The sequence below is a fragment of the Choloepus didactylus genome, chromosome 5 (genome assembly GCF_015220235.1).
Source record: "Choloepus didactylus isolate mChoDid1 chromosome 5, mChoDid1.pri, whole genome shotgun sequence".
Taxonomy (NCBI): domain Eukaryota; kingdom Metazoa; phylum Chordata; class Mammalia; order Pilosa; family Megalonychidae; genus Choloepus; species Choloepus didactylus.
In genome coordinates, this window is record NC_051311.1 from 46,256,312 (window position 1) to 46,269,382 (window position 13,071).

The 13,071-nt window shown below is 36.6% G+C and overlaps 1 protein-coding gene across 1 annotated transcript; it reads left to right on the top strand.

Moving 5' to 3' along the window:
• The first annotated feature begins 2,212 nt into the window (after positions 1-2,212).
• LOC119534908 (trace amine-associated receptor 7a) lies at positions 2,213-3,244 on the top strand. Its single transcript, XM_037837459.1, has one exon. The coding sequence runs from the start codon at positions 2,213-2,215 to the stop codon at positions 3,242-3,244; it is 1,032 nt and encodes a 343-aa protein (XP_037693387.1).
• The last annotated feature ends 9,827 nt before the right edge of the window (positions 3,245-13,071 follow it).

A 13,071-nucleotide genomic window follows, 5' to 3' on the forward strand; every position in this document is an offset into this window, starting at 1 on the left:
TTAGATTATTTTTATTCCCAAGATCACCTGCTTAAACCATAAAGAAACATACATTTTTGGACTCTTATGAGAAAGCACAACAGATCCTTGAACTTCCTATAGATTCTGCAATAGATTATTTTCAGAAAGATGCTTTCTCTGAGTCTTCAGAGGCCATTGCCTTCCCATGTCCATAAATATATGCTATTTTCAACATTCTACTCATCTTTAAATAAGGTGAAATATGCCTAAATTCTATAAGAGATTCAAAGTATTTTCCTACCTTTTATCAGACATTCTCTTTTAAAATCAGATCAGTTAATGACATTAGGTCTGGTTTTAATCAGATCAGTTGACTGTGTTATAATTCTGTTCATTTCATCCCAGTTAATGGCATTAGTTAGTCTATCTGTTTTGTGTTTCAGATCATTCTCAAGTCGGTTAGAGGAATGTGGTTAGAGATAGCCTCCTATCTAAGCTAATGGATTGTTAACACAGGAATTTAAGAAAAAGTCATTTAATTAGCTTATAGTGAATAAAGTAGGAAGTGACATCAATAAACCGCCTCCCAATAAATTTTCCACTCTTGGTTCCTCGGTAGGATACAGCCTGTGCATACTCTCTCAGGGTGGAGGTGTTTGGAAAAAATATATAGTGATTTTCTATTGACTATAGTTTATCTCTTCTGGGCTCAGAAGAGTAAAGGTGAGTCCATTTCTCCCCCTCTGGAATCTGGGCTTGCTTTGGCCAATAAACTGTGAGTTCTGATCCTGGGCCTCTCGATGCTCAGCAAGCTTCGACTCTCTTTGTCAGAACTCTGGGACTTCTCTGTGAATGAAGTCAGGCTAGAGAGCCCATATGGAGGGAGACCATCACAGGTGAGCCCCCTGCCAACCTGCTAGCTGACCACCAACATGAGTGAGCCAGACAAAATCAGCCAGAACTTGAGAATTAAATAAAGGGTATTGCTGAAAGCCAGTAGGTTTTGGTGTGGTTTGTTATGCGGCAAAAGCCAACTATTATGGAGCCCTTCACAAGGTACCCTGTAAATATTCAATCAAGCTGGCCCACAGGAACATGAAAATATAAAACCTACTACCTCCTCCTTATAAATATATCTAGACTCAGACCATTTTGACCATTTCCACCACTACCATTCAGGTCCAGTCCACCATTGTGTCTTGTCTGTATTATTGTAACAGACATCCTAAGTGTTCTCTCTTCTTCTGCCCTTGTTTTATAAAAATCTATTTTCTACCAACAGCTAATGTCTTCCAACAGTTCCTACTTTAAAACAAAAAAAAAGCCTTAGGAATTACTTTTTTATTGTGCTAGTTTCCTTTTTGTATTTCCATTAGGAAAACATCTCATACTTTATCTCCCACTTTTAAAAATCACAATTATTAAAACCAAACCTGCAAAACTCTAGGTTTTAATATATGATTCTATGTTCAATTTCCTTAACACAACCAAGGCTGAAAAGGATAAAGAAATTATTTGAGAGAGCTTTAGTGACAGTTAACACAGGAATCATTAATAAATGATTCTCACAAAAATCAAAAGGCAAACTAATAAGTAATAGGAAAAACAATATGAATTTCATATTCTGAATACAATTTAAAGGACAGGCACTAATTCTATTTCTATTTCATGGGAAAACCAAGACAATCAGCTAATTAGAAGGTATAAATTTAATTTTAGCCTAAGCATAATAGTTATTTAAAAGTTTCTTACTTTCTATACCTTGCACTATGGGGATTCAATCTCAGGGGGTTGGGTATTTGGAACTATTTAGCTCCTTTCCTGAGGGGACAATGTGTTTTAGGCATTATCCTAAATGTGTAATAAATTAGGAAAATAACTCTAATAAAAGGTGGCATTGTAGCATGCACCACATGGCAGTTATTGCTCTTTGAAGACAAACATTTCTCAGACATGAGGAAATAGGTAATACAAAGAAAGGACTGTTTTAAAAATAAAGTATCTAGCATTTTATGTAATGATGAAAATTCATAGCTTATGCCTTGGAAGTAAGTTATTTTAAAATTTGAGGATATGGATCACTTTCTAAACATGTGAATGAGAATTTGTAGGCAGAAAGAGAAAGGGACAGGTTGTACTGGCAATTATTGACATATTGTATTTATCTTTTTTTAAAGCACTTTGGAAAATTGAAATGGGCATACTTGGCCACAGAGGATGACATTTACTCCAAGCATCAATAAGGAGAATCATGAGCAGTGATTTGTCACCCCCTGCAGCTGTACAGCTGTGCTACGAGGACCTAAATAGATCTTGTATCAAAACTTCCTACTCCCCAGGCTCCCGACTGATTCTATACACAGTCTTTGGCTTTGGGTCTCTGCTGACTGTATTTGGAAACCTCTTGGTGATTATCTCAATTCTTCATTTCAAGCAGCTGCATTCTCCGGCCAATTTTTTGGTTGCATCCCTGGCCTGTGCTGACTTCTTGGTGGGAATTGTTGTGATGCCCTTCAGCACCGTGAGGTCTGTGGAGAGTTGCTGGTATTTTGGAGAAAGTTACTGCAAATTCCACTCTTGCTTTGAAGGGTCATTCTGTTATGCTTCTATCTACCACTTGTGTTTTATTTCTATTGATAGATACATTGCAGTAACGGATCCTCTGATCTACCCAACCAGGTTTACTGCATCTGTTTCTGGCATATGTATTGCCTTCTCCTGGCTCCTTTCCATTATTTATAGTTTTTCCCTTCTTTACACAGGGGCAAATGAAGTTGGGCTGGAGGAACTAGTAAGTGCTCTCACCTGTGTGGGAGGCTGTCAAGTGGCAGTGAATCAAAATTGGGTGTTGGTAAATTTCATATTATTTTTCATACCCACGCTTGTGATGGTAACTGTTTACTCCAATGTTTTCCTCATTGCTAAACAACAGGCTAGGAATATTGAAAGCATGAGCAGTAAGACTGCAGAATCATCGGAGAGCTACAAAAGCAGAGTGGCCAAGAGGGAGAGAAAAGCAGCTAAAACTCTGGGAATTGCTGTGATAGCATTTCTGATTTCATGGTTACCGTACTTCATTGATACAATAATTGATGCCTTCCTAGGTTTCATCACACCTGCATATATTTATGAAATATTAGTTTGGTTTGCTTACTATAACTCAGCCATGAACCCCTTAATTTATGCTTTCTTTTATCCTTGGTTTCGAAAAGCCATCAAACTCATTGTCACTGGCAAAGTCTTAAGAGAGAATTCCTCAACAATAAGTTTATTTTCTGAATAGGTTCTGGTTTTAGATTGAGGTAATTGAAAACAGATTCACAATGGACACATCATGGGGAGGAAAAAATGTGATCATAAATGTGCAGTATCTTTTAATGTAAAATGATTTCATTATGCTTCAACTTTGACCCAAACACTTAAATTTAGGCTCAATGTTCTTTGGTAAACATTACATTAAAATCCAATTGCAATGGAAACAGCACGGCATTGGAGCCTGAAATGCCTGCATTCTAATACCAACGCTGCCTGCCATTTAACACTGTAACTTAGGGCCACTTAATTCTCTCTGACCTTCACTTTATTTCTTTGGTTAAGAACACTTTCCTTGTAGTGTTATTGAGAGAATTAAGGGGAATATATATAAAGGACATGCTATGCACTTTGATATTCTAGATCTTTCCTTTATAAATTTATATTGGTTCAGTCATTGGCCTTATTTCTGTCTTTTGCTTTTAAATATTGTTCTAATATAATGTAAAGGCAGCTAAGAAATACTTAAGAGAGATGCTGGTTCCTTGTCCAGACAGGCCTGAAGGAGTGAGTCTGCACAGGCTGGTGTTCAGACTTGCAGTTCCAAAATCGTCCTTTAGTAGCTGAGGCCAAAAAAATTAAAAGATATGTCTATCTACTATAATATTAATTCAATTATTTACAATAGAAAAGACAAATAGCATCACAAACACCAACATTCATTAATTCAGTGAGCTTCTATCTGGTAAGTCCGCCCATGAAATTAAATTAGAGTTCAGAAATTTTACAAGTTATGTTTTATAACTTTTAGTGCTATATATGTTTATATATGTTATATATATGTTACAAGTCATGTTATATATATGATTAAAGCAGGGGGTTTATGATGGTCTTCATTATGATACTTTAGTTTTAAATTAACTTATTATTTATTTACTTACTTTGTGCAGTTTCAAAGGTTACTTAAGGAAATTTAGAAGGATACACGATAGCCCAAATTACAAAGATGTTCTAAAGAAGGAAGAAAACTGAGATGAAAGGCATAAAAATAAGCCAAGAAGAGACTGAAAAACACGTTGCATTTTGACCGACAAATTTGGTCCAAAGGAAAAAGGAAAACTGAATTAGTTAGGCAATTCACAGTGGATACAAACAAGCTAGACTAATTATTTTTGGTACTAAGACTGGAGAGGTGCTGTATTTCCCATGAACAATTTGAATAAATTACTTAGTTCCATTCTAGCTTTATTTTTGCTTAATCAGATATCAAAGTTTCAAAATCAGAGAATCATATCTTTGGAGCAAGAGTGACAACATATCAAAATATTCTTGTTAGTTTTCTCAAGTTGAGTTTCCAAGTTGATGTAAATCAACATTATTTATTTGCATATCATTTCTTGAGACTCTTGTTTTACAAATGCTTTGAACCGGTAAATCCTTCCTGAGACACCGAATTAATTCTACTTATAGAGACTCTCTTGTGTTTGTTTGATTTTACAGATGATCAAAGGAACCCTAGACTCCTTAGTATCAATGTACCCATAACCTTTCATGTTAGATGTTGGATATCATCTATTTATTTTGATTCTGGTGGTTTCAGTAATAGTAAAATTTTCCAACTTTGTTCCATTAGCTATGGAAAAAGTCATACTTCTTTATTTTAAAGATAATGAAACTAAAACTGAAGTGTTTAAAAAATGTAATAAATATCATAAAACTTCTGAATTCAAACAAGTACACGTCTAGTTCAATTTAGTTACCCTTTCTTTCTTTGTTTTTCAGTTTCAAATATATTTTATTATACCCTTTCCTAGATCATTCTATTTTGCCTATTTTTATAAGTGTTCGAATGTTTCATTATAAAAGGAAAACAGCAACTCCCCTTATTATTCTCTTCTATAAACTATTGCTGTGTTGTCTGATTGTGTAGGACTAGTCTATCGGCCATTGCTTCAATGAACATTCATTAAGTGCTTCCTGCATGCAATACATGAACTCTGGAACCAGCAGGTTACAATAATAAAAACAATTTAACCTAATAATAATTATAACTAAGTTTTTGGTACAGTTTTCACATGTATGAGACTCCTCTAACAACAATAATTCATTTAATCTTCACAACAACCTTATATGGTAGGTAATATTGGTACTTTTATTTTAGAAATGAGGAAACTGAGGCATAAGAACCTGAGGTCATGTGACCAAGGTCCCATATTTAGTAAATAGTACAACTGGTATTCACACTCAGGGAGTATGAGAGTAACTATACGCCACTATTCCTCCCCCCATGTGAGAGAATATAAGCCAAACACTGCACTCAACTTGTTCAGAGCAATTTGGATTTCAAGGTTTATTCATAATTTATTTCAAAAGAAAAAAATGATTGGCATAACAGATATACAAACAAGATTCTTTGGGGAGAGGGAAACATTGGAGGGAGTAACAGATTAGCTATGATATTTTAATTTGTTGTTTTACACTCATCCATAATTTTATTGCTGAAATAGTATTTTATTATATGAGATTTTTTCCCCTGAGACTGAAGGGAGGGTCATTCAGATAAACTATATCTTAAACATGAAGGTAGAATCAGTCCACACAGGAAGCAAACCATCATCTTGTTGCATTATGTTATTTAATCACTTGGTTTCTTTGTGCCTTTTCTTCCCATCAAGGCTAGTACATTCATACCACTTCATCCCACCCAATAGTTGTTGGGATTACAAATTGCATTTAACTTTCCCCATGGACATTAGTTCGTTGTTATGAATAACTATAATTATGTTTGCTGATTTGGTGCGTTTTTACTAGCTTATATATTTAAATGTACCTTGTAAAATTTTCCTTTATTTTTCCATATACAAACGTTTAAAACAAAATGGCTGGTGTATGCTTAATGTAGATGTTAGAAGTTCTTATTTGGAATCCAGAAAACTGAGGTATAGTATCTAGTTCAATTCATTTACCCTTGCCTTTCATTTTTAGTTTTTAGTAATATTTCAAATATAGTAGAAGAGTCATCTGGTGTTGAAATACTTAAGTAATGCCCTGAGCCCCCACTTTGTAATACCCTGCTACCTTCCCCCTAGCTCTGTCTCCTGTTTTTCCTCTACCTCCTCATGATCCAGCAACTGGAAGATAAATTCAAAGCAAAGGAAGGCACCTCAAGGGCTTTCTCTGCCTAGCAGAATGGCATCCTTTCTGATTGGTGCCCATGTCTTGCCATGTTAATTTTCAAGTGTTTTGAATATCAAACATGCACATTTACATAGAAATCAAGTGGTCACATTTGTTTTTCCATGGTCCCAAATAGAAACTCTGCACATTTTAAGCATTAACTTCCCTATTAAGTGGTCACATTTTGAAAAGCATTTCAATCAATAGTAAATTTTTCTAATCATGTAAGTATAAGTAAAGGAAATGTAGAAATGTATCCAGAATTACTTAATGATTGTTTAATTAATTATTATTTACTCCATTTTATTTTGTTCCATTGCACTCTCTATATGTGTTTATTTTAGCTCTCAACAATTTGTGGTGCCATTATCTATTCACACGTAGTGGTCTCTCATTTTGGAATTAGAGGAGTAAAATAGATTAAATGGGGGAAGATTTTATTTATTCAGAAATGTTGAGACAGGCAATCAACCAGGACAAAAGAAGGAAGAGTGATTTTGTTTCATTCTCCTAGAAGCAGATTCCAAGACAAGAATTCTAATGAAAAGTTTATCTAGGTGGTAAAGGAAACACCAGTATGGGAGTGAGAGAGTGAGACAGAGAAGGGAAAGCAGCCAGTGAAAGTCATCATTCACAAGAGAGACTGGAGTTCATCCCCACAGGGGAAACTGGCAACCAGTGTAAACCCACAACTGCAGGACAAGGGAGCTAGAGTATTCACACACCAACTCATTGGCTAAGGGGTGCTGCCATAAAGCATCAATTCCTAAGACTTTTCCACCCACACTGAGTTATAAAGAAGCTCTATGGGCAAAAGAAAGACCTCAGGCAAAAATAATCCAGATGCTGGCAGGTGGAAGTCAAGCCTATGGGCACTGAAGCAGTTAGGGCATGTGTGTGTGGGTGGGACATTGACAGCTCCTGCCACAAGGGGCAGGAGGACTGTGCAATCTCATAAAACATATTGACATGACTAAATAAAGATTATATCAACAGAAAGGGAATGATAAGCACAACAATGCAGCAACCCAGAAGGCAGAAAAGAAGAGAGGCAGAATGGCAGAATTTGGCAGTGGATGAGGGTGGTTCAGGGGATGAGTGCTGTTGGAAATAGGGAGTTGCAAATCCATGTCCAGTTGTTTCATCAGGCCTCACTAGGGTTTCTATGCACTAGCCTTCTAGAACCATCCTTTTCCTTGTGCTCTGGTTCTTTATTGAACAAGAAACTTTCTTCTGACTTATCTGTTTCTCAGCAATTTTTTCTGTGGCCAGGTGAATTTTAGAGAGTGAAAAAGAAAATATTTTCCTCCTGAGGAAGGAGAGTGGGCAGGAGATAGTGCAGAGCTCTGAGGAGAGAAGAGAACAAGGGTGATTCTCAGCTCAGGATAGGTACAGAGTATGGAAGAGAAACAAAATGATCCAGAATACTGGACTGGCCCTCTAGCATCTAGGTAAAGGGAGAGATCAATAGTGGGAGGTCCAATGTAGTAAACAGACATCAGCGTCTGGCTCTAGATGAAAGGAGTTAAAAGTGGAAAACAGCTTCAGTTTTAGTATCTATGAAGACACATAGGTTAGAGTTGGAGCATCTGAAAAGATGACCACATATTAAATCTTTTTATACGGAAATTATAGACAATAACCTGTGTGGTGGCCTGGAGTTATGTACCTCCAGAAAAATGTGTTCTTAGTCTTAGTCTTAGTCCATTCCTGTGAGTGTGAACCCATTGTAAATAGGACCTTTTGAAGATATTATTATTATCTGAATGAGGGTGGACTTTAATCCAATGTGGATGAAGTGCCTATAAGAAATGGATATTGGACACAGAAAGAGAAGCCATGGGGGGCAGCCAAGAAGCTGAAAAACAAAGGAACTGGAAGAGAAAGAAGACACCACTTTGTTCATTGCCACATGACAGAAAAACCAAGAAATCTCAAAGATTGGTGGCTAGCCAGAAGAGGAAGCAAGCCTTCTAGCCTCTGAAATCATGAGCCAATAAATTACTGCTGTTAAGCTAACCCTTTATTTGGTATTTGTTTTAGCAGCTGTAAAACTAATACAACCTGAAAACTCTAAGAAGATGCTAGGTAAAGAGTACAGATTTAAAATTAGGATGCTTTCTCTCTTCTGATTTTTATTTTTTTTACTCAATTGAGAAGGCTAATTAAAAATGAAGACTTTGGTACCTAGAGTTTACCTTTACATAAAGGTCAACTATTCACTAATGGAGCTCTGCTTATTTAATAACATTTGCTTTATTAATATATTCTGGATTTAAATGTATATAGATCTAAAAACAGCACTTACAGAATTAAAAGTCAGCTAAAAACTAAGAACAAAATTTGCAGGATGGGGAAAAGGCTTTATATCCTTAAAAACTCTAAATAAAATGCTCTTGTAAATCCAAAATGCAAAGATAGTTTCCAGAAGAAAAATGGAAAATTCACAATTATAAAAGAACAGCACAAACTGCTGATATGCATACGAAAGATGTCTACTTTCTTTGTAATTCCATAAATGCAATTTAAAACATGCTACTTTTTTGTTCTATAAAAGTGGAGAAAAATAAATAATAGTAATACACTGTGTTTGCTAAGCTAAATGGAAGGAGCATATTCAAATATGTTGATAAAAGAGAAAATTGTTTTAAATTCTCTAGAAAGATTAAACTGTTTTAAATTCTCTAGTCTAGGATGAAAAATACACATATATTTTCCTTCAGATAGTGCTAGTTGACTGACCCAATATTTCCTAATCTCATTCTCCCTTGCTGGCTAGAAAAGCTTAATGCTCATTATCCCAGCTTCACCTGCAGCCAGAGGTAGTCATGCTCTAGAATCCTGTCTAATGGAACATGAGCAGAAAGGTGTGGAGGGATTCTGATACAGCTTTAACTTTCCTGCTAAAAGTTACGGAGTGGCTGGCACCCCTCGGCCTCTTTCTTCTATCCTTGAATGTGCACTCTGAAATCCTCTAGCACACCATTATGGAGAGGCCAAGAGAGTCACCACGATGCCACTTCAGAGCCAGTGAACAAAACATTGGCCATCAGTCCAGCCTCTGGAATTCATGATATCTGAAAAAAAAAAAAAAACACTCATTTCTTTCAGTCATTCTTGGTCAGACATTCTGTTACCTACAGCTGAAAGCATTGCCATCTGACACATCAGCAATTCTAAAACAATTCAGGAAAATAAGCTGCACATAGACTTGATTGTAGAGCACAGAACCATTTATAATAAACATAATAAACTAAATGAATGCCTAGCAATAAAGTTAGGCATAGACAAAACCATTCACCAGATCAATAGCTGCCTGCCAGCTGTAAAGGGGTGTGTTAATTTGCTCAAGAAATGAAATCACATCTCGAACAGCAGCTGCAAATGGAGTCACCATCTGATTAAGTTTACAATAATCCTCTGTCAATCTCCAAATCTATCTGTCTTCTGCAAAACTCACATAGGTGAGTTGAATGGGAAATGGTAAGAATCATCATGCCTGCCTCTTTCAAACCTTCAATCATTGCAATAACTGCTGCATTCCTTCTGGGAATGCAGTGTAGGTTTGGTTTATGATTTTTGTAGGTGGAAGCAATTGTAGTGGCTTCCATTTGGCCTGTCTTATCATAACAGCCTTCATGCCATGCTTCAGGGAACTAAAGGGGAATTCTGCCAGTTGCTGAGTATGTCTATTCCCGTCATGCATTCTAGGACTGGAGAAATAGCTACAGGGCCCACTAGAAGGTAGATCTGGGACAAAACACTATTATCATTTGACTTCCATAAGTCCGTATTCTGTCTGGTAGAACACAATGACAATTCTCCAGGAATTAATGCCATTTCAGAGCAAGAGCCATGCAATCCTCAATAAGTCTGAATATTTCCCCTTCCCCAATGCAATTTCTCCTGGTAAGTAGCTGCAGGTCACTTTGGGAAAAGTTGGAAGGAACACTAACAATATAAACTTTTGGTTGTGAAATGGGGTTCTTCCTCAAAGGGACCCAGCCTCCTCCTGACTTAAGGGACTTTAGGTCTGTGAACTGACTCAAGTCTTGGAAAGGACTGAGGAGCCATGACACTGTTTTTGTGATTCAATCTCACTTCTGTTCATGAGTTTTTTTGCTAATACAGACCAAGTAAGAGTTTAGTAGTCCAGCCATTTAGAACCCTTCAAGGATGCTGAGCTCCCCTCATGAACATATTTCTCACAGGTATGATGAAGGGATCATCTGGACCCTCCTAAGGTGGGTGAGCAGTTCCTGCATGATAAGTAGTCCACTCAAGCATTCCAAACTTCCTGTCTTTGAACTCCTTCTACAGGCTATGAAGGAAGTTCTGCCATTTCACATTCTTTTAGCATAGGCCATATTTGGGTCCATATTTCAGTCAACCAGCCAAGCAAACTGTTAGAGCTATTTGAAGACCCTTGAACCAAAACTTTGAATCTTAAGTTTTGCTTAGTGGGCCCATATCCATAAATTTGGCCCTATCCAACTTTATATTCCTTCCTCATTGATCTCATATCCTAAAGAACCACACTTAATATATTCCTCATGTTTTTGTTAGTATAGCTTGGCAAATCATGCAATTTGTTTGGTCTGTATCATACCTTCTCCCAGGTTATACTTTGTACCTCATTCTTGGGATTCTGTTGGGCCCTGCTCTGATTATAGACCTAGAAGCAAGGAAAGATGCTGAAGTAGGTCTTGAGAAGGGTCAGCTGTGTCTTACAAGGCAGTTACCTCAGGGGAATCATTGTAGGTTGTTTATGCAAGGGGATACTGACTTCCTCAGGCAGAGGTGGAAGGGCTGCCTTTACAGGTAAGATAAGCTAGACAGCATTTAGGGTTTGAAGTACCCAGCTTCATCAGTATCTGTGCATATGTTTTCATCCTAATTTTTAGAATCCCTTTCCTTCCCAATCAACGCTTGAATTTTAACAAACCCTAGAAGAATAGGAATTCCATTTGCATTGTAAATTAGCTACCTATGCGATTAGACTTTGTGTTTGGTTTTCAGAAATCAGCCCTCTAGCTATAGAAAATAAGAGGTTCTTACAAACATTCAAAGATGCCTCAGGTCTCTGTGTACAGAACTTGATCTAGGAATTTAAAGCCTAGAGCACGTCATTATCATTCCATAAGTTCTCCAGCCAGTCAGAAGCAACCAACCTGTTACATTATACTCCTCCTTTTCACTCAAATAATCTCTAACAACAAATACTTGGTCATCCAGAGTCTTGCCTTCTTTTGGCACTTGATTACAGGTATCTGCAGATGATAATTTGAGCAGATGTTTTGCCACTGTAGGCGATCATGTACCAGTTCCCCTTCCATCACTGGAAGCAGTCAATCATTCCTTTAATTATATCAGAGAACCAATTCCTGGAATCATAGAACCAATTTAGAGAGCTCATCTTAAATTTCAGATACTCTGGAACATACTTCTTTTAACATTAAACAATATTCCTTGCTATTTCTTCCAATACTATTTCATAGGAATTCTACATTGTCTGATATTTACGTAGCCACAACATCTTCCATATTCTTTATTTCATGTTTCTTATGCTTAATATCCTTATGGGACTGGGCCATCATATTTTGAATCATCTGAATTCTACAGAAAATAATCACTTTTCTTTCTTATAGGTTTTTAAAGGAAATATATTTGTAACCATCTCTTTATTGCATCAAGGGATCAAAATACTTTCCAGGAGTGTACATTAGACCATTTCCATTTTGAGCACTATTTTCTTTTCTGCATTCATTCTTTAAAGTGAGATGTGCATGCATTTTATCTTTGTTCCTTTTATTTTCTGGGGCCTATACCTCATAATTGTTCATTTTTATTTTATTAACAATTCTCCAAGTATAATAATTGATGATTCCAACCAGATCCCTACACAATTAGCTGCCACACTTGGCTTGCTGAAGGAACACGTTTTCTCTCCAGGGAGACTACATCAGCTAAAGAAATATCCAACATTTGGAGTTAGGAGACCTTGGCTTTGGCCTCTGTTCCCCCATCTGTGACTGAATGTGATTTGCTTCCTTGAGTTTCTGTTCTGGAAGTTTGCAAAATGAAGAAAAGAATCCCACCTAATGCCTCTAACTTCAAAAGTATTAAAAAACATCCTTGAATGTGTTGTTTGTTCTTAGATGAAAAGATGTTACAAATGCTACAAGCCATCCTATTTTAAACTGTTTTAATAAAAAGTTGAAATTCCCACTGTCATTGGCATATTATATTGTATACAGCTTGAAAGTATAACTCCCTTCTCCTTAGTAAAACTATGATCTAAGAGTGGGCATACCTATGTACCTTTATGTGGGTGTAGGGGTACCGTTGGTTTTAAAAGGTCTGGTATACATGTGTAGAGTGTCAGATAAACATGTAAGGAGAATTAGGAATCACTGTGACATAAAATGAAAACCTCCTGTCAAATCCTAAAATTGGACTGGTTACTTCTATGAGATGAATGAGGAGAGAGTGATGTTCTGGGAAAGTAAAACAAAAATGGAGAGAAAATGGAGCTCAGAAGAAAAGAGGACTGATGAAAGCAATGTACATTCCACAAATAGTGTTCTTGATGATTTTATTTATCATCTATTCGATGCCCGTTCACTAGAGGATATAAACAAACATACTGCGACATCTGGAAGGGAAAAATGATATTCAATA

Coding starts and splice junctions, on each gene's coding strand:
- LOC119534908 (XM_037837459.1), top strand. CDS start 2,213: ATGAGCAGTGATTTGTCACCCCCTGCAGCTGTACAGCTGTGCTACGAG.